A 26,930-nucleotide genomic window follows, 5' to 3' on the forward strand; every position below is an offset into this window, starting at 1 on the left:
TTTAATGTTAATGTATATGTATAATTTGAGTTTACTTTAAATTATTTTGATTAAGAAATTTATATTATTTCTAATTATAATCAATTATTTTTTATTGTCTATTTCAAGTTGATTAATTTGTGCAAAATATTAAGACATTTTTCTAATATAGATAATTATTATCAACAAGGACGTGTTATATACACGGTAGCAAAGCAACTGTCTCAGCAGAATTCTTAATGATTCCAGTTCGAGCAGCAAGAAAGGTTGACTCACATTTCTTAAAACCTTTGACAAGCTGCATCGCGGACAAATGCATTTCATTTTATGGCACTAGAATAAGCGGCACCTCACACGAACCTTCGTAATCATTGATATTAAGCTAATTGAGATGCGACGAAATAAACGAAATATCAATAGCATGAATGCAGTTTAGAGTTTCGAGATGATTTGTAGAAAAAATTCTTCATAAATTTATCCGTTGTCTCTAAAGCAAACGATTCATTTGTTGATAAGCGAACAAAAATAATTAAACTCGCGCGTGGTGAATTCACACTTTACTACCTTATCGTTCCTCTTTTAAATATGATATATGCGAAAACATTCATTACAATATAGTCTAACTAGCTTGAAATTTGTATATAATATACTGTTATTTATTTTATTTTTCTCTTAAATATTTATTTTATTCTATCGTTAAACTTATATAATTTCACCGTCCTCTAAAAAAATGAAAAATGACGAACGATAAAGTTTATCGTATGAAAAATCCATTAGGTTTAGAGTATCAATCTATGTGGTATTGTGAGTGTCAAATATTTATAAAATTATTTTTCATACATTAAAAATATTTTTAACCTTAAATAAATGGCATATTAGGATTTTATTGTCATTATTATATTTAGACAGATTTGCATTAGGACAAACAAAATTCTATTTAGGACAAAAACAAATATATATTGAAATAAATTTGAATTTTGAAAGACCATTGACTGTAATATTCAGTCAACACACACACACAAAATTCACGTATTCTCTAGCGCGTGAATTACCGCCACACTATAAATACCATAGGCGGGAGCAGTTCTCATTTATCAAGTAAAAAAAAGCAGAAGAATTCACATTTTTTTCATCGTTCTAGTCGCCTAAACTCGTTCGCTAAGCTTTTTTTAGGGCTTTGATTTCTCCGGCCAATGGCGTTTTTTCCGACTTCATCATCATCACTGCCGGAGATATCACCGCCGTCTTCTCCGACTTCATCATCATCGTTGGAGTTTCCTGTTTTACCAGTTGCCGCTTTGAAGAGCAAAATCATTCAGAAAATTCAGGAGAATCGCGTCACTCTTATCATCGGTGAAACTGGTTGCGGTACTAATTCTCCCCTTGCTCAATCTCTATATAACTAGTTGCTGCACATGTATATACTTTTTTTTGGACTTTGATAATATATGGATTGTATTTAGAGGTGCTCTATCTATGAGAATCGGAATCGGAATCGGAATCGGACTGGATATATGTACATTGAAGGTTTTGATTTTTTTTTTTTACAAACGTGCACCTGTATTAATTTCACGGAATACCTATCACTAGCAACATGTAGATGCGAAGAAATCACTCAGTGTTTTGTTTTTGCTGGGATTTGAAAAAAAAATTATTTTTAATGGAGTATATGTCATAAAAGATGTTTCATTTTCTTGAACGAACTTACAGAACTTAAAATTGTAGTTCTAGTGGTTACTTTTCAAATTTCAATGATCTAATGGCATACTGACGGATGATAAAAAGTATACTGAATCATTGGAGTATGGAGAGAGGGAAAGAAAGAGGCATTTTTAAGTGTCATGGGAGTAGAATAACATGCACATGAGTCTTGGTATTTTATAGTTTTTTTTAATAACTTGGTGATCGGGCCAGCTTGTGTACACCTAGGTTATGATACGTGCTACCTCACACCAGTAGTCTAGTCTAGATAGATGAGAAGAATTTACCTTGTGTTTTTTGTTTGTTTGTTGGGGTTTGAAACTCAGTCTTTAAGGATTGGTCCACTTCGTAGACCACTAGGTCAAGCCCTTGAATGCGAAGTCATTGCTTTATATTGTGGATTCATCTAACACGAAATTCTCGTTAGAAATGCAAGTGTTTGTCCCTGTAGAATTACCATAAGGGTTTGACTTTGTCACACTTCCTTTAAGTTGTGTGATCAAGAGCAAGTGTATGATTTAGTGGTCAATGAAGTAGGTCGAGAATTATGAGGTCTCAAGTTCAAATATCAGTGGGGTAAAAAAGAATAGATGATTTCTTTCGACATGTCAAAGCCTTAGTGGTCAAAGTTGTTGGAAAAAAGATTTCCAACAAAAGTAAATTTTTGTTAAATGTGCACAACATTTGCTTAATGTCATGCTACTGTTTTAGAATTTATCAATATGCTCGATTCAATTGGTAACTTGTTGCTTGGTTTTTAAGGAAAAAGCTCGCAAGTCCCTCAGTTTCTACTGGAAGCAAACATGGAGCCCATACTTTGTACACAGCCAAGGAGATTTGCTGTGGTTGCAGTTGCTAGAATGGTAGCGAAGGCTCGCAAATGTGAAGTAGGTGGAGAAGTTGGTTACCATATAGGACACTCGAGAGTTTATTCAGAAAGGTAGGTTTTGTTGGTTTTCTCTCAGATGAACTCTTCATCCATGCCTTGCTTGAGTTTCAAATTTTCACTCATAATGTTTGAGTTGGTCGCTATTCTTCTTCTGATCTGAAGTTTGAGTGCATTACATCCTATAACAGAATCTATATATCAGACAGCAAAAGCAAAAGTTTACATAATATAAAACCTTTTGGTGCACCTGCATGGGCAGCATGTTTGGATAGTTGAGTAACATAGTCTTTACTCTTGCCAAGGGTTCACTTATGAGAAAACATTTTATTTGACGAAGATCCTTTAGTTTAAACACACATGCACACTTTTTAAAGTTAAGAGTCTTAGGGTGTGTTGCAACAGCTACTCATTATCTCAAGCTTGAGGTCGATATATATAATCTCATAATTTTGCCCTATTTGGTGTACTGTTTTTATATGGGGGCTTTCCCCATCCCTCTAATCACTAGTAAAAAAATTAGTACTTCATAAAGAAATCCAATAATCTGTGATTCACCGACACTAGAGGTTCTCTAAATTTACTACTGACATGCAAATCCCTAAATAGACTAGAAAAGACTCCTAAGAACGCTGGCTGTAAGGTAAGCATAACATCATGACTACACCTTAGGCCCCATTAGTCATGTCCCCTAAATGCATCTTTTGCGTCCATTGAAACTAATGATGAAATGGGAAATAGAAGCACTATGTTGACATTAGTACATCTGCACTTGGAACTAATGATGAAACGGGAAATAGAAGCACTATGTTGACATTAGTACATCTGCACTTGGAACTAATGATGAAACGGGAAATAAAATTCGTCTAAAATCAGAATTAGTAATTTATAACATACAGTAAACTAATTTAAAACATATATTCTACTATATATATAAGAAGCTAAGAGCAGTTTCATAATGAAACTTCCAGCTTAGATATCCCAGACTCAATACTAATTTGAAACAAATCTTAGCCGAATAGGAGAAAAAATTTCAGTAATTGCTCCTCTCATCAGTGGCTGTTACACGGGAAGTCATTTTGGCACCTTAAGCATTGATTTATCAAGATGCAGTTTGCATGGAACAGCATGGAATTATTCTGATGTTTGAACTGAGATGTTGTGGTTAAAAGGAAAGATACCAATCTTTACCTTTTCCTTGGTAATGTCCCCGCTCTTTTGTGAAACAGTATTAATGAATATCCATAATGAATATATGAACGTGTTTGTATTCCAATCACATCCAACAATTTTATTCAACTACTTATTATTGTTTCTTTCGCTGTGATGTATCTTCATTACTTAAACTTATCAAGTCAACGTTATGCCACAGATCTAAGATTGTGTTCAAAACTGCTGGCGTTCTGCTGGAAGAAATGCTAGAGAAGGGCTTGAATGCACTAAAATACAAAGTTATCATTCTTGACGAAGTGCATGAAAGATCTGTAGAGTCAGATCTCCTTCTTGTTTGCGTCAAGCAGTATTTGCTTAAAAAAACTGATCTGAGGTAACATTCTTTCTTGTTCTTTTCTTCTTCTGTATTTTATATATAATTGTGCGTGCATCATAATCTCATTGGTGATAAACTGATTGTGTGCTGTCTATTTGGTTCAACTCTACAGGGTGGTCTTAATGTCTGCTACTGCTGATATAGCAAGATACCGTGAATACTTTAGGGATCTCGCTAGGGATGAAAGAGTAGAGCTGTTGGCAATCCCTAGTTCCGGACAAGACACCATATATCAGCGAAAAGTTTCATATATTGGGCAGGTATGATTCATCTACTTCAGAGAAGATAATCTATTTCATTTACTTGTCCAAAAAAAAGAAAAAATCATTCAGCAACTTGTTCCTTATATTGAAAAGTTGTCATGCATCTATGGTCTTTAAAGCATTCTCCATCAATCGCTGTTAGTGGAAAATCTGTAACTTTGGCATTCTCCTCTCTCCTGATTAAGTTCGTTTATTTATGTTTAAATTCATGGTTTACTGGTCATAATGGTAGTTTTGAAGTGCACTGAGTCAACCTGACTTGGCTTTGTCCTACTGCCTTGGGTGGATACATGAATCTGTTATTGTTCATATAGTCCTATTTGTTGAAAATTTTCCGTTAACATTCAATTACAACTGTCAGTTCTCGTGTTCTATTATTTTATCCATTTTCCCCTATTTTTCTTAGTTATTGGGCTTTGTAATTGGCTGCAAATATGTCTGCTAGAAATGAAGCAGTTGCATTGAATTCCACTATTGTTATTGCTTCTCCGAGTTGTGCTTCTAAACATAAGCTTGAAGTTTGCTCCAAGGAGGTCATTCTGGAACACGATAACCTTTTGTTTGTTTTGCTTTCATGTAGACCAATATAAGGAATAAGAATATTTCATTTCTAAATTAAAATTTTGATGGAAGGTCATTGTTTCCAATGGTTATTTCTTGAGATACTTGATTTATTGTGTTCTGATTTGTTGCAAGTGCAATAACAACTGCCTAAGCCTTTACCCCAGCAACACACTATATCAACCCGATCCTTCCATTTTATTCCATCCTTGGTCAGCATTAAATAAAATGATATAAAAGATGCGACATACAAGTGCTTTTTAAATAACTAATGTGTTCTTATTACAAATCTAAAATCCTTAAGATAATTTACACCAACTAGGCCTTAAATAGGTAGATACATTATCATTTAAAAATAGTAGATGTTTTCATGTAGGTAACTATGGCTCACTAGAAGTGAATATTTTGAATTTGACAATTCACCATAATGTTAAGTGACACTATTGGCTGGATGATTCGGATTATATTCTCTTCATCTTAAAATAGATGACTCTCTTTGACTATTTGATGCATTACTATTTTTTCTATTTTTTAAAAAAAAATTGTTGATCAAGTAAACATATTTCATATCATAAAGAAGTTCATCAAAAGAACGTATACAAGTGGTATACTAAAAAGTAAAGAATCTACACAATCAATTGATACTTCATCAAAAAATATAAAAAATCAACTGATTCTCTACAAACTCCACCATTCGTCTATACAATAGGGACTTCCTGTGCACCATAAGAAAATAAGGGAGCGAAGGGTACTCCTTAACGGAGAGGGAGGGGGGGGGGACTCAACTCTACACCTTCAAAAGCTCTTCTATTCCTCACTCCAGACAACACACATTAATGCAAGTGGCACCACATTCCATTCCAAAGCTAGGTTTAGATATGTCCCATAACATAATATTTACTGAAATTGTGAATGCATAAATAACCTATCATTTACACTCTATGGCATTAACTTCAAAATAACAAAATTATCCATTTAAGGGGAGAATGCGCAAGTTTTCAAATAGTAAGATTACCCTAATTTAGAAAGAATAGATCCAAGTTACCATGATTTGGTACTTCTAACTTTTCCGCTCAAGTAAATGCCTTCTCTTTGTTTAAAATAACAAATGAAGTGTGTGAATATGAGTTATATGCTATGAGGATGTCACATGAAGACTAAAGTGATATTAACATAGAATACTAATATTGTAAGTTACATTGAATTTTTATGGGATGGATTGCAGGTTGGGGAAAGAGGTCAAATAATTCTTAGCATATAAAAAAGGAAAGTGGGTCAAATAAATTTTGAAGAAGGTAGTTATTTCAAGTTCAACTTAATGTTATCAAACTAGTCTAGTTTCTAAGTACTAAACATCAGAACTTCTAACACAGTAATAAAAAACTAACCCCTTATTCACCTTACAAACTGTTCAACATCTAAAATAGGACGTACATTTACTGTGGTCTTCCACTTAATTAATTTCCCTTTTCCTATTTGACTACTATGATGCATGTTGCTGAGAAAACTCATTGCTGTTTATGCAATTTCTGGTCACTACATGGTATATTTTGATGGTGCAAAAAAATTTATACAGGGTAATGTTTCTGCTTTGTCTGCAAGACTACGGAGTATTTAAAATTTATCAGAAAGGGAGTAATATTGAACATCCTAACTTCATCAAAAAAGAGCAGCAAGCGATTTATTTAGAGGATATGCAATATTTGCTTCCTATAAATTACTAATGTATTCCATTTTACATAAGTCAGAATCTGCAATGAGTATTATTTTCCTAACAGGTAGCTGAACTCCTTAATATGGAATCAGAAGAGACGGCTCTGAAATGCTGTTCTGGTCCAAGTCCACGGGAAGTTGCTGCTGATATCGAGCCTGAAATGTATCAGCTCATACTCAATTTAATTATATACATTCATAAAAACGAAATGGATATTGAAAAGGGAATTTTGGTCTTCCTTCCAACATACTATGCACTTGAGCAGCAGTGGCGCTTATTGAAGCGTTTCTTTGAAACATTTAAGGTTCATATTCTACATCGTAGTATCGACACTGAACAAGCACTCAATGCCATGAAAATCTGCAAGTCGCATCGTAAGGTATGCTTTCCTAACTCTCTTTTTTCAACAGCCATCAGCATCTCAAAAATCTGTGGAGATGGTCCTTAAAGCAGGCAGAATACTGCACCCAAGGGTGTGACATAGTTGGTCAATAAAGTAGGGAGAACCATGAGGTCTCTGGTTATTATTCAAATCCCAGTAGAGACAAAAAAAACTAGGTGATTCTCATTTGCACAAGGCCCCAAGCCTTGGTGGACAGATTTACCCGGTACCTGTGCTAGTGGGACTTGGGAGGTAGCCCATACCCGAGAGAATTAGTCGAGGTGCATGCAAGGTGGCCCATACACCACCATCAAAAAAAGGGAACAACTAAAGTACTTGTACCCCCCACAGCCCCCGGCCTGCTCAAATGACAGAGAAAGAGTTCTTGCAGGAAAGAACATTTTTATAACATCTCTTAACGTTTCCCTGAACCCCGTTTCTTGGTTTTATTTCTGCAACTAGCTGCTGTCAATATTCAGTAAAACAAATATGGTTACTCCATTCTCGTCTCTACAATGTTGATGCCTAAAAATTACTGATGCCTCTATCTGAAACTTAAACTTTTCGCCAGGTTATTTTGGCAACAAATATTGCAGAATCTTCTGTTACGATACCAATGGTGGGCTATGTCATTGATTCTTGCCGTTCTTTACAAGTTTTCTGGGATAATAATAGGAAAACAGATTCTGCAGAGCTTGTGTGGGTTTCCAAATCACAGGTACTAAGTGAGCCCATGTTTGCCAATACTGATCTCTCTTCATGCGATTATTGCTTCTAATATTTTAAGATGCAGGCAGACCAAAGGAGAGGGAGAACTGGACGGACTTGTGACGGCCATGTATATCGATTGGTAAAAAGATCATTTTACGGTCAATTAGAGGATTATGAGCCTCCTGCAATACTAAGATTATCGTTAAGGCAGCAAGTACTTCTCCTTTGCTGTGCTGAATCTAAAGCCATCAATGATCCCAAAGGTAATCAGCTAAAATTCTGTGCTTTTTTTGCTGGATTCTGAGCATCAGAGTTTCTTTTCTTTCCCTTTCCTTTTACATGATTATCTTCATGAAATTGCTTGCTGCTTGAACTTGAGTTTTGTTGTGAAATTTCTCTGTAATTCAAGGAAAATGAACAAAGCATGCTTAGGGATGGAAGAGATGTATGATTGTCTTGTTTGTTCTCCCCCTATTTTCTTTCTACGTCGTTAGTCTTGCGCTACTAAGAATTTACTTTACTGTTACAAGTGCTATGAGAATTATTATGGAAAATGTTTTGCCAACTTCTCTATGCTTCCTGATTCTATCATCCTGAAACATGCATCTTAAAGAGGTTTTTGTTGAGATGCCACCTATGTGGCTCTAATTCCAAAGAAGATAGGAGCTATGGACCTTAGGGATTTTAGACCCATCAGTCTCATTAGTGGTGTGTACAAGGTCTTTGGTAAGTTGTTGGCAGAGAGATTAAAGAAAGTGATAAGCAAATTAGTGAACAATCATCAAATGGCCTTCATTCAAGGAAGACAAATTATGGATGCCGCATTAATAGCAAGTGAGTGTGTAGATTCAAGGATTAAAGGAGAGATCCCAGGAATTATGTGCAAGCTTGATATAGAAAAGGCATATGATCATGTCAATTGGGAGTTTCTACTTAATATTCAGAGGCAGATGGGGTTTGGAGACAAATGGCTTAAATGGATAGGTTTTTGCATCAAAACTGTCAGGTTCTCCATACTTGTTAATGGAGAACCTGCTGGTTTTTTTCCTTCTGAGAGAGGACTACTACGACAAGGAGATCCTCTCTCCCCTTTCCTATTTATTTTAGCTATGGAGGGTCTTAACAGTATGATTAGAGTGGCCAATCAGAACAACTGGATAAAGGGCTTCAACATTGGTAATCAGTCAGGGGTCAATTTGAAAATATGTCACCTTTTATATGCAGATGACACACTTATATTTTGCGATGCAAAGGTAGAACAAGTTAGTTACATTAGAGTTGTTTTGGTGATTTTTGAGGCCATCTCCGGACTGGCTGTGAACTGGGGGGAAAAGCAGCATCTTCCAAATCAAGGAAGTGGCAAATATTCAGCTGTTGGCAAGCATCTTGCAATGCAAGATAGAGCACTTACCAACTACTTATCTGGGAATGCCTTTAGGGAATAATCACAAGGAGCTTGAGATTTGGGATGGAATCATTGAGAAGACAGAGAAGAGGTTGGCTAAGTGGAAGGCAAACTATCTATCTCTGGGAGGAAGAGTCACTCTGATCAATTCAGTTCTGGATGCGTTGCCTACATATGTTATGTCACTTTTCCCTTTACCAGCAAAGGTAGAAGAAAGGCTGGATAAATTGAGGCGTGATTTTCTATGGTCGGGGAACAAAGAAGGGAAAAAAATACACTTAGTTAAATGGCAGACAACCTTACTAAGCAAGAAGACAGGAGGTCTTGGCATAAAAAATCTGAGATCCAGAACAAAAGTTTACTTTCTAAATGGCTTTGGAGATTTGTGGTTGAAGATCAGGCATTATGGAGAAAAGCAATTCTCAACAAGTATGGGCAGACCGAGGAGTGGGTGTCTAATGTAGTAGATAACACGTATGGGGTATCAGTTTGGAGATCAATCAGAAATTTATGGGATAGTCTAAAGGAGAATTTGGTGGTCAAGGTGGGAGAGGGTAGCAAAATATTTTTTTGGAAGGACAAGTGGATTGGACAAGAGTGTTTAAACTCGGTCTTCCCCGATCTTTATTCTTTTTGTACCAATCCTGAGGCTAAAATTGCTGAGATTTGGTCCCCTCAGATTGTCTCCAGATGTTTTTTTTGTCATGAGAAGGAAGAAACTAACAACCACTTATTCCTACACTGTAGGGTTACTGTACAGGTGTGGCGCATGGTTCTCAGCATTTCTCAAGAGCCCTGGGTGATGCCAGAACATACTTCTGATCTTTTGAGCTGCTGGATGAGGAGGGGGGGGGGGGGGAGCAAGACCCAAAAAAGATGGTGATAGTACCTACTTGTGTCTGGTGGGCTATTTGGAGAGAAAGAAACCTTAGGTGTCATGAGAATATTACTAACTCTATTCAGAAAGTTAAAGAAAATTGCATTAACATGTTGTTTTTTTGGTGTAAAGAAGATGGTATAGAAGAAGTAGAACAGTTGGTAGATTTCCTAGAATCTAAGTAATTATGGTTTCAGCTTGTAACTTTTTGGAGGTAGCCAGCATACCCTTAATGCTGAAGAATACAACTTTAACTTTTATCAAAAAAAAAAAGAGAGGTTTTTGTTGAGAACAGGGTGTTAAGAGTGGTTGTGGAATAATATATGTGAAGAAAATGGATATTATGCTTAACTGAACCTCAAAAGCGAGTTCATGAGGTAACGGTTGGATAAGACCAGATAACGAGATAACAAGATTGTTTGTCAACAAATATCGAAACTTAAATATCACACCCCAAATTTGGAGGAGCATGTGGCCGATAGTGGATGTCTTTTAACTTTCATGAAGCGAACTAACTGGACATGTCAACCTGTTACATTGGACAGATGTGCATCATTTTGTAGAACATACATTACTCTAGAAGTGAAATTTCAGATAGCTAATTAGCTATTTCATCATATTACTGCTTGGTTGTTATATATTCTTTCTCCATGAAAGTTTATATCCAAAGTGATGGTTAGCATTTTCAAAAAAGTGCTTGCTGATCTCCATATGCTTGTTAACTGTAGCTACTGCAATTCACTATCAGCTTAGGAGAATGATTCTGGTTGGTTCTGTAAAATCTTCTATGGTTCTCAGTGTGAGAGCTCGGATCGTATTGTTGCTTGAGCTGTAATTTGCTCTTCTGTGAAAACTGGCAGTCTTGAAGGTCTAAGAGATATGTTGGTTATCAAGGTCACACTGCAAAATCCAAAATGTATTCATTAACAATTTAGTACATGTTATCAACTGAGAATTGAAATGCCTAATATGGTAAGGAGTGAATCCATGTAGAGTCTTTTGTATTTATAATTTGTTTCTGAAGTGTGAAGACTTTCCTCCCATGCCTACAACCAAAAGAATGGGAATAATGGCATGAGATAAATTTGCTGCAAGTATTACAAAAAACTTGTCCAATCTACTCTATTATCTGATCCATAGCACCCTCTACAGGGTGGGCTGGTTGGACCAAGAAGTCGAACCGACCTGCTCAGTTGTTACCCATAGTTTAGGCACAGAGCATGACTAATCAATTTATAAATGGGCTGAACAACTGCCATTCATCCTAATTAGCATGGTCTTGAGTGTTATTATCATCAATTTGCGTAAGTTTGTTGTCTAATTCTCTTTTCCCTTTTTTGGTCTACTGCTGTTTATAATGTGGGATATTAAAATTTAACTTATGGATCTTTGGTTTAGTTCTGCTACGGAAGGCTTTAGACCCTCCAGAACCTGAAGTGGTTGAGGATGCATTGAGTTTGCTTGTTGACAACCATGCACTACAAAAAGTATCTCCAAGGAGCCGTTATGAACCTACTTTTTATGGAAGATTGCTTGCCAGTTTTTCTCTTTCATTTGATGCTTCTATATTAATAGTCAAGTTTGGAGCCATAGGAATGTTACGAGAAGGCATTGTTCTTGGTATATTGATGGATATGCAGCCACTGCCCATTCTTCGTCCTTTTGGCCAAGAAAATTTGGTACTATCTCTATATGCTTGAATTTGAGAGTGCCAATTTCATTGATGTTTAGATTAATTGAACATTCTTTGATCAATAAATTTGATTTTCCAGTTCATGAAGTACATTGATGACTTTTTCAGTGGAGATTCTAGGACCACTGGTTTATCGGGTAGAAAAGAGGTAATCTATATGGCAAATGCGTGTGCGTTTCAGTTCTGGCAGCGTGCCTTCAAGGTAAAACCACATGACTATAGGATATTCTCCCCCCTCCCCTCCCTCTTCTCCCCTGGTTCTTTTGCTTTATTTGCTGGGATGTGAGGTTTCTTCTTACATATATCTCCAAATGAAGGACAAACACCGCCTTGAACATTTAAGACAACTCTTCAAGTTGGATGATACAAAAGACAGAGAAATAGTGCTTCCGAAAATTGAAGAAGAGTGGTGCTTATTCCATAATCTCTTGCAATCGTCACTGAACCAAGTTGCTGAGTCATGTATGTCATCCTGAATTTTACCAGTTTAGATCCTTTTGTTTTTTGTACTAAACTTGTTCTGCTGCAGATGATGAAGTTCTGAACTCTTTGCATCGATATCGACCCCAATTTCTTGCTACATCAAGTGGCATACCATCTTGTTATAATCCAAATGAATATCAGCACAAGTGCCATCTCGACTGTGAGCAGTATTTAGATGCTGATGCCTTAGATATGAATTCTAAGCTCCGTGAACAAGGTAGTGAAACAAGGAAATGCATTTCTGTTCCATTTTTGGGGCACAATGAATCTTTAGCACATAACGTGGCTCAAAATTTGGCTAGTGTAGTCAAAGAGGTACTGTATTCTGTTTTTACTTTGCTGTTTTATTTGATGTCAAGATTTTGATAGCATCTTCCTTTTCGATATTGAATAGATGAGAAGCCAGTGCTCTTCGGCTGTCTCTGGAAAGAGTGATATAATGGTCTATGGTGATTGGCATTCCACAAGGGAGGCATCCTTGTGCAAATTTTTTCTGAGAGGAATGTGCAACCGGGGTCCGGACTGCTCCTTCTCTCATTCTTCATCGGCGAAGAGGCCGGAGTGCAGGTTTTTCTTCTCTTTACAGGTATCAGTTGTTTTATGGCTTATTCTAGTTTTTGCCAATAACAATGTTTTTTTTAAAAAAAAAAACTGGTGACATGTATGCATCAACATTAAGGGTATGCTGGCCACCTCCAAAAGTGTGATTACATAGATAGCTAATTACAACAACCCAGGAAATCCACCATCTGTATTTCATCTACTGTACATTGCTCTTTACACCAAAAACATAAAGTAGAAATGCATTTTCCTTTGATCTTCTGAATGGAGTTTGATCTGCCTTTGAAGATTCTCTTTTGCTCTCCTTCCATATAGTCTACCATATGCAAGTCCATCTCTTTTGGCTTTTGCTCACTCCCCTTCTGATCCAGCAACTCAATAGATCCGCTGTGTGCTCTGGCATTGTCTAGCTTTCCCCAGCCAAGGTGATGAATAAGGACCAGACCTGAGAGGTTACCTTGCATTGGAGCAAAAGGTGGCTGTTTGTTTCAACAGCTTTCATACAAAGAGGGCATATGGAAGCTAAGTGAGATTTCCTTTTCTGTAAAGCTTCATGGGTAAGACATGCCCTCCTTACTACCAACCAGGAGAAACATTTCACCTTATCAGGTGCCATGCTTCTCCAAATAGCTTTCCAGGGACCTCTTTCTCTTCCTGTCAGCTCTGAAAGGGCCCTCCTGTAAATTCTGCTGACTGAAAATTTGTCATCTGTCTTGTGACTCCATTTGATAATATCAGGGTCATTGGTGGTACCTGTGAAAGTTCCTATTCTACCAAGTAGAGCAGCCACTCTCTCAACCTCCCAATCATTTCATAAACCTCCTGAAAATTAGGTTCCATCTCTGAGTTGACCAGGTATCTTCTATTGTGCTATTTTGGCTGGTGCTGATGTTGAAGGAGGGTGGGGAAAGCCTCTTGCAAAGTGCCTTGACTATCCCAGTTATCCTTCCACAAAAGGATTTTTCTGCCATTGCCCACTGGGAAGGTAATGTCCTTCCCAAGGTTATTCCAGAAGAACCTGATGGTCCACCATAGTCCAGCTCCGTAAGTGTCAGTGGATTCTTCAGTGCACCACTGACCATTTTGTCCATATTTCTGCTCTATTACATTCTTCCACAAGGCTGTTCTGTCCTCAGCAAATCTCCACAACCATTTTTTGAGCAGGCTGCTATTTTGTAGCATTAGAAAGTATTGGCTATTGAAAAATGAGGAAATGAATGATAGGGAAAAGGAGTTAAGGAAGGTTGCTCCTCTTTGTATTTTTGGGTTGATTTGGAGTTAGAGGAATAGAAGAATATTTGAAGGGGTCGAGAGTGCATTCTGGAGGGTAAATAGTTCATTTTTGCTTCATTTGGTGTAATAAAGATATCCCTGAACTCACATAGTATATTGACACCGTCTTCGTGATCAATGAGATTATTTTGACTTATGATATTTTCAAAAAAGATGTCTTTGAAATACGGCTCGAAATGTTGTCATACTTGCTGCGATATGGTCTTTTTTGATGCCTCTCTTTAATTTCTATCTCTGCTAGCTCAGTGGGCTAAATCTTACGTTAAAAAATAGTTGAGTGTATTTATCTTTTTGTAGACAAATTTAACGCACTGGTTAAATGGGATATAATTTGAGTAGTGGTCTCAAAAAATCCATTTGTGCAAATGCCCCTATATTACTTACATGTTGAAGCTGAAAGTATGAATGGGTTGCTTTTTCCTATTATCTTTACGGTGGTTCGAGTCAAACTCTGCGTAGTGGGAATAGTCCATGTAGAATATCATCATTAATTCTATGAGCACCTGTAGTGATCCTCATAAAATTAATAGTATTCTATATTTCCTGATTTTAATTTATGATGTGAATAGTGAGTTAAGGAAGAAAGATTTTTATTGAAAAAAAAAAGGAAGGTAAGGAAGAAAATGTCTAATCTAATTATGAGAGGTTAAGTGACTTCTGAATTCCTTTTTAATCTACTTACTTGCATAAGCTTATACTCTTTTTTCTGAGTCCAATTCAGATATTGTCCAAAAACCTAATTTATTCTTGACCTTGAGTCTTAGCCTTTGTACCGAAAGAGGGACACTCAGTGTTTCTCCATCCTGTTTTCCAGCTTTCTTCCTAATGTCTACTCTATAAACTCTTAAAACTTTTTTTTATTCAAAAAATGCAAATCAGTTAACGTGTTCATCCAGGAAGCTTGTGACCGCAGTTAGCATATTCAGTAAGCTGATTTTAATCAAATTAGAGTCTGATTTGTCAACTTTCTTTATTTCTTCCTTGGTGCATCAGTCATCTCAATGAGATGTAATTTTGTTACATCTTTTTTTTTTTTTTTGGGGGGGGTGTTGGTGGTTGTGCGGTGGTTTTGGGAGTTCCCCAATCAACAAGGTGGTGCGATCTTTGAGTCTTGTACCACTCAGTTGAACAACTGGCACATGGTTGGAGACTCCAGCTTACTCACTAGATAGGGCCTTATTGGATTAGAAATTTCAATCACACTCCCCTAGGACACCAAAAAAACCGGGCCGAACTTCTAAAGCACCCGCTTCGATAGAACAGTATCATGGCAATTATTATATATCTTAGTAGTCATATTTGACCTTGGGAATCATCACAAGTACGGCTTACCTGCTTTTGAAATATATACCATGCTACCATTTTAACTAAGTGATCTAATTATTTGTTTGTAGAATAAGATTTCATGATCTGCAAGTGCATGTATATTCACATTCTGTATGTAATTGCTCGTGAAGGGAGGGGGTGGGGGAGTTTGGTGAAGGAGGGAAGTGGTGGTTTGGATTTGGAAAGAGATGGGAGAAGGTGTATAACAGAATGAGGAGGCAGAAGAGCTTGCATTAGTGGAAGGGAGGAGGAGAAAGAATGGGGAAGATGAACATTTAATTGTGTGCCATATTTATAGAATCGACGAAATGCTTCGGGGAGTTGAAAATAAGCATAGATAGAAGAGGAAAATATTTTTCTTTTTGGTGCTTATTTACCTTGTCCAAAAATTTATCATATATTAGATGGCCCTAATGCATATCTTTTGCTTCTTTGTATTTTCTTCATACCAAATTTGTTCAAGTGTATTGATACTCCTATCTGACATATTCTAAATTTACATATCTATAGGGATGCCGGAATGGAGATTCATGTTCGTTTTCTCACGATTCAGTTCCATCTGCTTATTCTGGTGTCCTGTCAAGTTTATGCCTGCCGGAGAATGATGCTGCTGATATGTGGTCACTTCTGCAATGGTTTCCTGTACCCTATCATGGGAGCATCCTCATACTGGATGACAATGATTTATATTTTTCATCGCATCTTGCACGGTTTTATGCTCCGTCTTCGATAATCTCCACAACATCCCTTCGAGATGAATCCACACTTGATCAGTTACCAACTGGAGTCAGAATTCTGTGGGGCCATTCACATCCATACACCACGATAATATCCAAAACTTCAGGGAGTTCAGTTCCATGGAATGAAGTTAAATGTGTCCTATGGTTCCCAAAATTTGAAGCAGAACATAAAGAAGGGGATAGGAGCATGATGCAGACCTTTTTTGAGTATTTTGCCATCCGGATGCTTGGAGATGCCTTATATGAAGCTAAAGTAATTATCACCATGAATAGCTTACGTTTCTCACACCTACAGGTAATTTACTCATACTGGCTTTGGTTATCCCCAATAGATGCTGGATTTGTGCTTTCTACTTAAAAGTTAATTGACAAGAGACAAGTTTGGAAGTTATTTGCATATTTTTGGTAATTTTGAGCAACTTCCTGAGATTCCTCGAGAAGTTTCTCCCTAAATCTTTTTTAACTTCTCCTATCTTTCTGACAGTTCTGTCTGAAGTGCTATTTGTGGGTGTAATGGGGCAGGAAAGGAACCTGGAAACATAAATGCAAAATCTATATCAATTAGTTTATAGTAATTGAGCTTTTCGGAAGTTGACAATTGACATGAAAATATGCATTGTATGTGGAGCTGCTTTGTCTCAATATATATATTTATATATATTTTATGTTTAACCATTTGGTATCCGGGATCCAAGCTTACTAATTAAGATTCATGCTGGGTAGGACCCCTTTAAGGGGGAAGCACTCCAACTAGGAATATGAGTGCTATTTAAGTTGGCATACAGCAATGCACATTTCAAAGAGAATGCCTGAAAATCTCATTTGGAAAAAACTAAAGGTGTTTCTCTGTTCTTTTCTATTGGCTGAGGCTCTTGAGTTATTTTGAACCGTTGATAAATCTTGGCAAGTTTTGTAATATAGTCTCCTTATAAAACCTTAGTCCCCTTCCGTATTTCTTTTCATGCTGCAAATAGTTCTCTCCTCCTACTCATCCTCGCCCTAAATTGCATCTGTGCTAATAGAAATGCTTCATAGATTCAGATTCCCCCCCCCCCCCCCCCTCTCCCCGCCTTGGTCCTTACTTTAGCTGAAACTGAATGTTTGACACTGTTGCTTCAGGTGGAAAAGCTGGCGAGGGAGTGCTGCTTTTTTCTCAATGATTCATTTCTATTTGACGAACAGAACCTTGGAGAATTATTCGATGAGGTTAGAGCCAGAAAGCCAATGGTGCAGTCGAGGCCTGTCTCGTATGTTTTCTCACTGCATCCTCCTGTAGGTGTCCTGCCTGGTGATTTTGCAACACTCCTTGATCAAAATTTGAATAAGGTTGTCTAGATATAGGATCAGCCAGCTCCTGAATGATGTGCAGCTCGGAGAGTTAATGTTATGGAAATTCACATAGAAGTAGGGGTTTTGACTTGTGAAATCATTTCAGTAACAACAGCGCGAAAAAAGGTTTTCTCATACTCTTAAATTATCAACTATAGAAGGGTTTGTCATGTACATATTTATCTCATAAGGGAGGATAGAGTTCCTTTTGATATCCAAAAATGAAAACTGCAGAGAATTTTCGTCTTGATCAGTTTTTTTTGTTTAATCATTTCATCTCCCCCTCCCATGTGTTTTATTGGTTATGATAATTAATGGTGAACTTGATTTTAGTTTTATAGTTTTTTTTTTGTGCGTGTATATAACCATACGGTCAATTGGCCGGACTAATTTGATTTTGTGGCGCATAAGGAGGGTCTATTTAAAGGGTAAAATGCTCTTTACTAGTTTTTTTTTTTTAGGGCTCAATCACTTCTGGAATGAATTATAGAGTTACGAAAGTGACTTCAGTTTGCCAGTTCAGACTGAACTCCTCATTTTATGTTGTGATAGATATATAATATGGAAGACAGATTTGGGGATGAACTGAATATACATATAAGGCTGCTATTACATCAATATATAATTCTATGGGTGATTACAGTGAATTTTCTGAATTACAAACATTGATATGCTTACAATACTGACATACTTTCTGCCTGCTTCTTCCTATGATATGTCACCAAAATCTTCACTGTAATCATTGATATATTCTGTCAATACAAGAACAAAGATGGTATCGCGTGAGCTCCAGTAGCAGCAGTAATATGTAAAAGCAAGATAAAACGTATGCATGGATGACCTACCAGGACAACGATGGAAGTTTGTTGCAGTTTGCTGGAGCCCATCCAATTTGCTGTTTCTCATTGTCGTAAATCACCAGTTTGTCTAACATAGAAATATCTGCATACGTAAATCCAGAGCAAAATTAATCCAATCATTTTCTCCAAAGAGGACATTATTTTCGATATCTAGACGAATTATAAAAAGAACAATGCCTTGTTCTGTCATACCTCCGATCATATTAACATCTCCTATTCCAGCCTCCGAACCGTTCAATATCCCTAAGCATACATTGCCCTTATCCTGAGAGGATACAAATATCAGTATCGTGATCTAAAAGATTCATAGAGTAATTTAAAAGGCACTTACAGTAAGAATAAGATATGCCTCAGGTATCAGTTGAAGCTGTATATTCTTAGCTTTTGTGAAACTAAGTGTCAACGGCTTGAAGTACATGGTAGCATCTTTAAGGAATTTGAAAGGTTTGGAGCCTTTCCAGCAGACGGGCAAACTTTTGTCCTCCACTGCATCAGTCAGTTGCTTTGGGTCTATGTTTTTCTTAATCTGAAATCAGCAATATCACAAGTCCAAAGCCAAAAACATGATAAGTTATATAGGATGGAGGTTTTGCCTGATCTTACCAAAGACAACAGGGTCTTGTAGGCTTCGGAATGGAAGTAGGTAAAGGTAGTTCCACTGTCTAAAATTATCGGTATACCCTTTATTCCAGTTGCTTGCCCATTGAATAGGACATCTGCTGGTCCCAAAGAATACTCTTTCCTGAAATCATAGTAATCCAGAAAAGTTTATTCACATCTTGCATGCAAAGTGCAGATCGCCATATACAAAAGCAACAACTACAGACAGAACATACTCTGAAGATGCAGGTACAATAGGTAACCAAACAATCCCAGAAGACGGGACAATGTCATTACCAAGGAAAAGAAAACCTCCACCTTTCCTGCTTAAACAGTGACCTACTACATTCCGGATTAAACCCATACTACTCATTTGTGATAGTATGCTTGATTTTCCATTTCCTAGACCGAGAATTCCATCTGTATAAGGTGGTGAATGCCCAGAGCGTGGCACTTCTTGATCATACCCACAACTACACAAGGGAAATCAAGCTTAGCTACAAACTTCATCGTAGCTAACAATTTTAAAGGTTAGTTTATTATCAGTTTCTTACCCAAACACCAGAGGAGGAGCAATGGAGGTACCATTAGTGTATTTTACTTGAAATGCGTCTCTGACCAGCACTCCCAAGGATGAACAATGATCCGCATACTCAATCTCATAGTCACATTGATCGGTAGGAGTGTGACTGGGAGGGTTTGCACCATGAATGGATGCACATATGGGATCGTTATGCTTGACCAAATTCTTATTCGGTTTGTAAGGATGGTGAGGACCCTGCAATGTCATGCAGAAATTATGAAACATATTTCTGAGTATTTTGGATTTAACTGGAAAGAGCGAATAAAAAGAAGTAGTCACCGGAAGATTTTTGGCGCCAGGTATATCACATTGGAGCCAAGTGAGATCACTCCCTGTGTCTACATCAAGAAAGAAAGATCTAGGGGGTTGGCCTACATTGAGTACCACCTGATAATACCTGAACATGAATCGAATATCCGAGTTCAGAGAACAGGAAACAAGTAATATGCAAGTTTTATGAATATAAAAGGAAATTCATAAAACTAATAGAATTATACATGCAAAAAAACCGTAACAATAACAATAAGGTTTGTTGATTGAGATTCTTAAAAAATTACTAGGGGCAGGGGCTCTTCATCATATGGGCGTCAGGCTGAGTCCAATCAAACTTGTTAGGATATCAAATCAAAGACAAGTTGAATTTAAATCGCTTTCAATCAAACTTTATAGTAGTAAAGTGTAGGAACAACACAAGATAAAGTAAAGATTGAATTGAAAATATACCCTTTAGGATAGACATTCCCATCAAGGAGAAAAACCATAGTACCAAAATATGATTGTTCCTTCATTGGTAGAGTAAAGGCAGAACAATTATGAAAGTATCTACATAGAAGCATAATGTACCACACTGATAACACCCAAGATGGTACCAATTTCCCTTTCATGATTTATTTGATTAAAGATAACAAATGGCTCAAAAATCAACAAATAAAAGTTTAAAGTTTAGTAAAAAATGAGAGAGGACTTGGTGAGACTAATTTAGAATAAGTGATATATATATACTAAAAAGAAATGGAGCATTGACTTGTTTTATGGTTTGGGGGTGGGGGTTGTAAATATTATTACTCCCTTCGTTTCAAAAAGAGTGACCTAGTTTGACTTGTCACGGAATTCACAAAAATGAAGAAGAATTTTGAATCTAGTGGTCCTAAATTAAAGTTATGTCAAATGTACAAAATTATTCTTTAATCTTGCGGCCTTAAACATGTCACGTGGAAATCTGAAATTAAAATGTTACCAAAAAAAGAAAGAGATCATTCTTTTTGAAACAGACTAAAAAGGAAAATGAGTCATTCTTTTTTAAATAAAGGGAGTATTAAAACTAGGGGTGTTAAATGGTAGGATTTGAATGCTTGTTTTATAAAATTTATATGGTGTTTAACTTTTTGGCTAGTTTATTTTGTATAATTAGAATTAGACTTTTTAGAATTGTTTTATCATTTTGATTTCTCCTTTGTATTGATACGATTCGATTAATTAAGTATTTTAATTATTCAGCACAATCATATATTCATAGAGACTTATGATTTTATTAAAAGAAATTTAATAATTGATTCAATCTGTTCATCAATTTTTTAAAAAAAACATTCACACTTCTGACTAAAAGAATGTGTTAAAATTATTATTCTTTTGTCCTAATATATATGACATTAGTTGAATGTTGAGAGTCAGATGATTATTTTCTTATCACAACTTTTTTTTCTTATGCTTTATAAGTATTTGAAATTGTTACTATTTTGATTTATAGTATTTATTTTAAACCCTACCTCTCAAATATGTAAATTTCTTTTCAGAAAACTTAAAAATTTAATTTTTATATTTACGATCAAAATTAAAAAATTTAACACTTGAAATTTAAACCGTGCTACATATTATTTAGGGGAAAGAGATATATCACGCCATCCTACATTTATATATCAACTACATATGACTATAATAGGTTAAGCAAAATTTTATTACTATACAAATTTATTACTACAATCTTTTGGTAACATTATCAAGATAACAATTTTTTAAGAATATTGCAATTTATAGCTAATTTGAAACCGACTGCAATTAAGATCGACTCTATTAAAGTAGGGATAATAAATAATCATATTTTTAAAGTGGGGGAAAAGAATATGTTAATTGTTATCGATATTAGGCAGAGTTGCTTTTTCTTGCTCCAAAAGAGATTGGTATTGGTAGAGTCGCATTCAACCCATCTTTTTGCCCTTTGGCTGATAATCACATCGGCCATAAGGTGGTCTATCACCTCGATTGGGGAGAAAAGCCTTTTTTTTTGTTGAAAACAGACTGTATAATTTCTACAAAAATAAATAAGCAAATTCCCTCTTTTTATGGATGTCCTCCCACCTCCACCTCTACCCCCTATTTTTTTTTTTTTTTTAAAAAAAAAAATAAAAAAAAAATAATAATAATAAAAATTTCCACATTCACTTCTGGAATGAATTATAGAGTTACGAAAGTGACTTCAGTTCACCAGTTCAAACTCAACTCCTTATTTTACGTTGTAATATATATATATATATATATATATATATATATATAGAAGAAGACAAATTTAGGAATGAACTGAATATACATATAAGGCTGCTATTATATAAATATATAATTATATGGGTGATTACAGTGAATTTTCTGTATTACAAATCAACTAAAATATGTTCTTCTGTAATATAGCAAACATTGGTATGCTTACAATACTGACATACTTTCTGCCTGCTTCTTCCTATGATAGGTAACCAAAATCTTCACTGTTAATCATTGATATATTCTGTCAATACAAGAACAAAGATGGTGTCGAGTGAGATCCGTAGCAGGAGTAATATGAACAAGCAAGATAAACGTATGTTTGGACGACCTACCAGGACTACGATGGAAGCTTGTTGCAGTTTGCTGGAACCCATCCAATCTGCTGTTTTTCGTTGTCGTAAATCACCATTTTGTCTAACATAGAAATATCTGCATAAGTAAATCCAGAGAAAATGAGGAAAGAAAGTTAAAATGTGGACAACAATTTCGATACTGATGTGCTCCCCCTCGGAGAAAATGTTAGTCATGTGTGTTCTTTTGTTGTACATTTTCTTGGGAGAAGACGACCACAAAAATTTTGAACAGCACAAAAAGAAAGATGCCTCGTTCTGTCTTACCTCCGATGATATTAACATCTCCTAATCCAACCTCCGAACCATTCAATATCCCTAAGCATACATTGCCCTTATCCTGAGAGGATACAAATATCAGTATCATGATGTGCTATACTTTTGAGCTGCATTATAAGATTCACGGAGTGATTTGAAGAGCACTTACAGTATGAATAAGATAAGCCTCAGGTGTCAGTTGAAGCTGAATATTCTTAGCTTTTGTGAAACTAAGTGTCAATGGCTTGAAGTACCTCGTAGCATCTATAAGGGATTTGAAAGGTTTGGAGCCTTTCCAGCAGACGGGCAAACTTTTGTCGTTCACTGCATCAGTCAGCTGCTTTGCGTCTATGTTTTTCTTAATCTGAAATCAGCAACTATCATAAGTCCTAAGCCAAAAAGATGATAAGCATATAGGATGGAGGTTTTTTCTGATCTTACCGAAGACAACAGAGTTTTGTAGGCTTTGGAATTGAAGTAGGTAAAGGTACTTCCACTGTCTAAAATTATCGGTAGACCCTTTATTCCAGTTGCCTGCCCACCGAAAAGGAGATCTGCCGGTCCCAAAGAATAGTGTTTCCTGAAATCATAGTAATCCAGAAAAGTTTATTCACATCTTGCATGCAAAGTGCAAATTTCCATATAAAAGCACCAACTACAGATAGAACATACTCTGAAGATTCACGGACGATAGGTGACCAAACAATCCCAGAAGACGGGACAACATCATCTCCAAGGAAAAGAAAACCTCCACCTTGCCCGCTTAAACAGTGACCTACTACATTCCGGATAAAACCCAAGCTACTCAACTGTGATACTATGCTTGATTTTCCATTTCCTAGGCCAAGAATTCCATCTGTATAAGGTGCATGCTCAGAGGCTGGCACTTCTTGATCATACCCACAACTACAGAAGGGAAAACAAACTCATGAATCACAAGCACCACAATTTCAGTAACAGAATAAACACTACAAAAAAAAAAAAACTAGAATTAGCAACAAACTTCATCACTAAATTGCTCATAGCTAACAATTTTTTTTGATAATCCATAACTAACTCGTTGCTAAATAGAAACAGCAACAGATTTCTCCGTTGTTGATTCCAATCCTTTTAGCAGTGAAAGTGGAAGAAGTAACATTCTGTTTGTTGGTTGACAATTTTAAAGGTTAGTTTTAAGGAGTAGTTTATCAGTTTCTTACCCAAACACCAGAGGAGGAGCAATGGAGCTACCATTGGTGAATTTTACTGGAAATGTGTCTCTGACCAGCACTCCCAAGGATGAACAATGATCCGCATACTCAACCTCATAGTCACATTGATCGTCAGGAGTGTGACGGGGATGGTTTGCGGGTGAGTGAAGTGATGCACATATGGGATCCTTATGCTTGACAACATTTTTATTCGGTTTGTACGGACTGTGAGGTGCCTGCAATGTCATACATATATGCAGAAATTAGGAAAGATATTTCTGACAACTTTACAAGTGATTTTGGATTTGAATTCATATTAATAATCTTCTGTGTAACTTGAAAGAGCTAGGCTGCAGAAGGAATAAAAAGAAGTACTCACTGGAATACATTTTACACAAGGTGCGTCACATTGGAGCCAAGTGAGATCACTCCCTGTGTCTATGTCAAGAAAGTAAGGTTTGGGGGGTTGGCCTACATTGAGTGTCACCTGATAATACCTGAATGTGAATCGAATATACGAGTTTAAGAGACAGAGAACAGGAAACAAGTAATATGCAAGTTTTACGAATTTCAAACGCAAATATAAAAGGAAATCCAAATTCTAGAAACTAGCAACAAATTTTCTCATGGTGAACCAAGAACTCATCCCCAACACAAAAACTCGTATAAAATTGCTAGCTGATGTAAGTTAGAATGAACAGAGGAATGTTTTGTGTAAACAAGCCCATTACATCACAGCAAAACCCAGATACATCTGTCCTTTCTCAACGTATTTCTTTAGACAAAGACTCCAGTTTTTCAGACGATAAATCTTTCTCCGATCATGGATGGTGAATCAAGCCCATGTTCCAATTGAAAATAATAATGCAAGTTCTTCCTTTTCGATGTTGAAAAGATGAGTAGTTAGTCTTCTAGGGATGTCTCTGGAAAGCATGATATATTGGTCTATGGTGATTATGGTTCCAAAGGGAGGCGTCCTTGTGCAAATATTTACTGAGAGGCATGTGCAACCGGGGGCCCAACTGTTCCTTTTCTCATTCTATACCAGCAAAGAGGCCCACGTGCAAGTTTTTCTTCTCTTTACATGAATCAATAGTAAAGAGAGGAAAAAATTGCAAATGGGCCTCTTTGCTTGTATAGAATGAGAAAAGGATCAGTGAGGACCCCGATTGCACAGGCCCCTGAGAAAATATTTGCATGGAGAAGCCCCCTTGTGGAACCATCATTACCGTAGACCAATAAGTCATGATTTCTAGAGACACTTGTAAAAGACTGACTTCTCATCTACTCAAAACATCGGAAACCCGGATACATCTGTCCTTTCTCAATTCATTTCTTTAGACAAAGACTCCGTTGTTTCCTCTTTTCAGACGATACGTCTTTCTTCAGACATGGAGTGTGAATCAACCCATGTTCCAATTGAAATACCGTTGCAAGTTCTTCCTGTCTAAAAAATAAATCAGATAGATTCATCTGAAAGAGATTCACAATACATTCTAACCTTCAGGACAGATTAAAGTCTTAAGTACATAAACTAGGAAATCATAGGATACTCCAATGGAGAACCACACCAAACTATTCAAGTCTATGGGAAATGTACACGAAATTTCCACGCAAAAATGCTGAAAAATTTGCAAGATGATTATCAAATCAAAGAATACGCCGAAAGAGCCCTTCCAATATTCCAGCTACTGAAGAAAAGTAACACATCACAGATAAATAAATAAATCAATACACAAAAGTTGAGAAAAAGTATAGATAAAACTACTTATTTAATCTTTACCAGCATCAATAGCAAATGCAGCTATCTAACTTCAACACGAAACATAAATTTACGTATAAAAATTCAATGCTAAAAAATCTCTAAGGTTGAACCTATAGAGATTAAATATTGAATCCACCTCCAACCAAAATCATGTCCTTATTGCTACACACAGAATAACAAAATCCTTTAAGAATTTGTAAACTTTTTAATCAGCATTTTTTTTTTGCAGAAGATTCATTGACACCCATTAGCAGTTCAAGCAGATACTATATAGATACAACAAAAAATCCCACAAAGTCGAGTTCGGAGAGGATAGAGTGTATGAAAACCTTACCAGGGAGGTTGTTTCCGAATGAAGCTCGGCTCAAGCAAATCAAAACAATAATTAAAAGAAAAAACATGACAGCTAATAGCAAAGTAGCACAGAGCATACAATAACAACAAGGTATAGATCATTGAGAAAAAGAAGTAGTGGAAAAAGAATATACCCTTTTGGATACACATTCCCAACAAGTGGAAAAACAACAGAGGAACCAAAATTTGACTGTTTCTTCCATGGTGGACGAGGCAGGTTAAAAGCAGAAAAAACTCCTTGAAAAAACCCAGATAGAAGTAGATAATACAACACCCAAAGTCGTACTACTTCCCATTTTCCTCTCATAATTGATTTTCCGATCAAACAAATAAGATTGATTCTAGGTTGAACAGGTGATTTTGGGAACAGAAAGATAAAAAAAACTCTCAAAAAACACCAAAAAAGCCCGGGTCAAGCAAGAAAATATAAATGGAGAGATTGTAGAAAAATGGGAGCTGGGGAAGGTGAAGTTTGGACTGAAGCGTTAATGGCGAATGGGAAAAATGGAGACTCCGTCAACTTCACGTGTAGGAAGAAAGCACGGGGAAAGAGACGACTTTTTGTGCATTGCACTACTTGTTTTTGTGGGATTGTTGGTTGAGATTCTTGGAAGCTTCCTAGTTGTAGGGTCCACATTTTTAGTATTTCTTTATGAGATGAGTCGAGTCGAGTCGAGTCGAGTCGAGTCGAGCCTAATTCTATCGAGTTTAACTAAATTTGTTATGGTATGAAGTTTTTTCTCACTACGCTACGAATAAAGTCAAAGATTTGTTAGTTGAGATTCTTGGAAATTTCCTAGTTGAGGGGTCCACATTTTTATTATTTATTCACGCGTAAGTTGAGGGAGTCGAGCCCAATCGAGTCGGGTTTAACTTAACTTGTTATAGTATCAATCAAGTCGAGCTAAACTTGAATCGAGTCAAACAAAGCTTTTATCACTAGTCTCTCAATAAAATCGAAGAGATACTGGCTCAAATTCTA

General features: G+C 36.4%; 3 protein-coding genes across 4 annotated transcripts; 1 reads left to right on the forward strand and 2 right to left on the reverse strand.

The window, feature by feature from the left end:
• Positions 1-1,102: 1,102 nt before the first annotated feature.
• Positions 1,103-17,785, forward strand: LOC125812910 (DExH-box ATP-dependent RNA helicase DExH8). Its single transcript, XM_049492378.1, has 14 exons — positions 1,103-1,347; positions 2,443-2,620; positions 3,939-4,112; positions 4,228-4,375; positions 6,718-7,032; positions 7,607-7,753; positions 7,829-8,009; positions 11,427-11,707; positions 11,801-11,923; positions 12,039-12,183; positions 12,251-12,519; positions 12,599-12,790; positions 15,895-16,419; positions 17,244-17,785. Exons 1-14 carry the CDS (start codon positions 1,173-1,175, stop codon positions 17,457-17,459), a joined length of 3,069 nt encoding a protein of 1,022 aa, XP_049348335.1. The 5' UTR covers positions 1,103-1,172; the 3' UTR covers positions 17,460-17,785.
• A 365-nt stretch (positions 17,786-18,150) lies between these two features.
• LOC125812927 (aspartic proteinase Asp1-like) lies at positions 18,151-26,507 on the reverse strand. 2 transcript variants are annotated; one of them, XM_049492399.1, is made up of 9 exons: positions 26,083-26,507; positions 24,209-24,326; positions 23,839-24,065; positions 23,312-23,545; positions 23,081-23,219; positions 22,809-23,003; positions 22,649-22,721; positions 22,364-22,460; positions 18,151-18,205 (listed from the first exon to the last, which is right to left on the reverse strand). In XM_049492399.1, the coding sequence occupies exons 1-8, from the start codon at positions 26,253-26,255 to the stop codon at positions 22,369-22,371; spliced, it is 1,251 nt and encodes a 416-aa protein (XP_049348356.1). In that variant the 5' UTR covers positions 26,256-26,507; the 3' UTR covers positions 18,151-18,205; positions 22,364-22,368. The 2 variants fall into 2 exon arrangements, with proteins under 2 accessions (XP_049348356.1, XP_049348355.1); XM_049492398.1 differs by lacking the exon at positions 18,151-18,205 and adding an exon at positions 22,083-22,272.
• On the reverse strand, positions 18,162-20,257 carry LOC125812860 (aspartic proteinase Asp1-like). Its single transcript, XM_049492316.1, has 9 exons — positions 20,220-20,257; positions 19,776-19,893; positions 19,468-19,691; positions 19,150-19,386; positions 18,917-19,055; positions 18,645-18,839; positions 18,506-18,578; positions 18,299-18,395; positions 18,162-18,186 (listed from the first exon to the last, which is right to left on the reverse strand). The coding sequence occupies exons 1-9, from the start codon at positions 20,255-20,257 to the stop codon at positions 18,162-18,164; spliced, it is 1,146 nt and encodes a 381-aa protein (XP_049348273.1).
• Positions 26,508-26,930: the final 423 nt, after the last annotated feature.

This window comes from Solanum verrucosum, unplaced genomic scaffold (genome assembly GCF_900185275.1).
Source record: "Solanum verrucosum unplaced genomic scaffold, falcon-dt-bn FXZP01000144.1, whole genome shotgun sequence".
Lineage (NCBI taxonomy): Eukaryota > Viridiplantae > Streptophyta > Magnoliopsida > Solanales > Solanaceae > Solanum > Solanum verrucosum.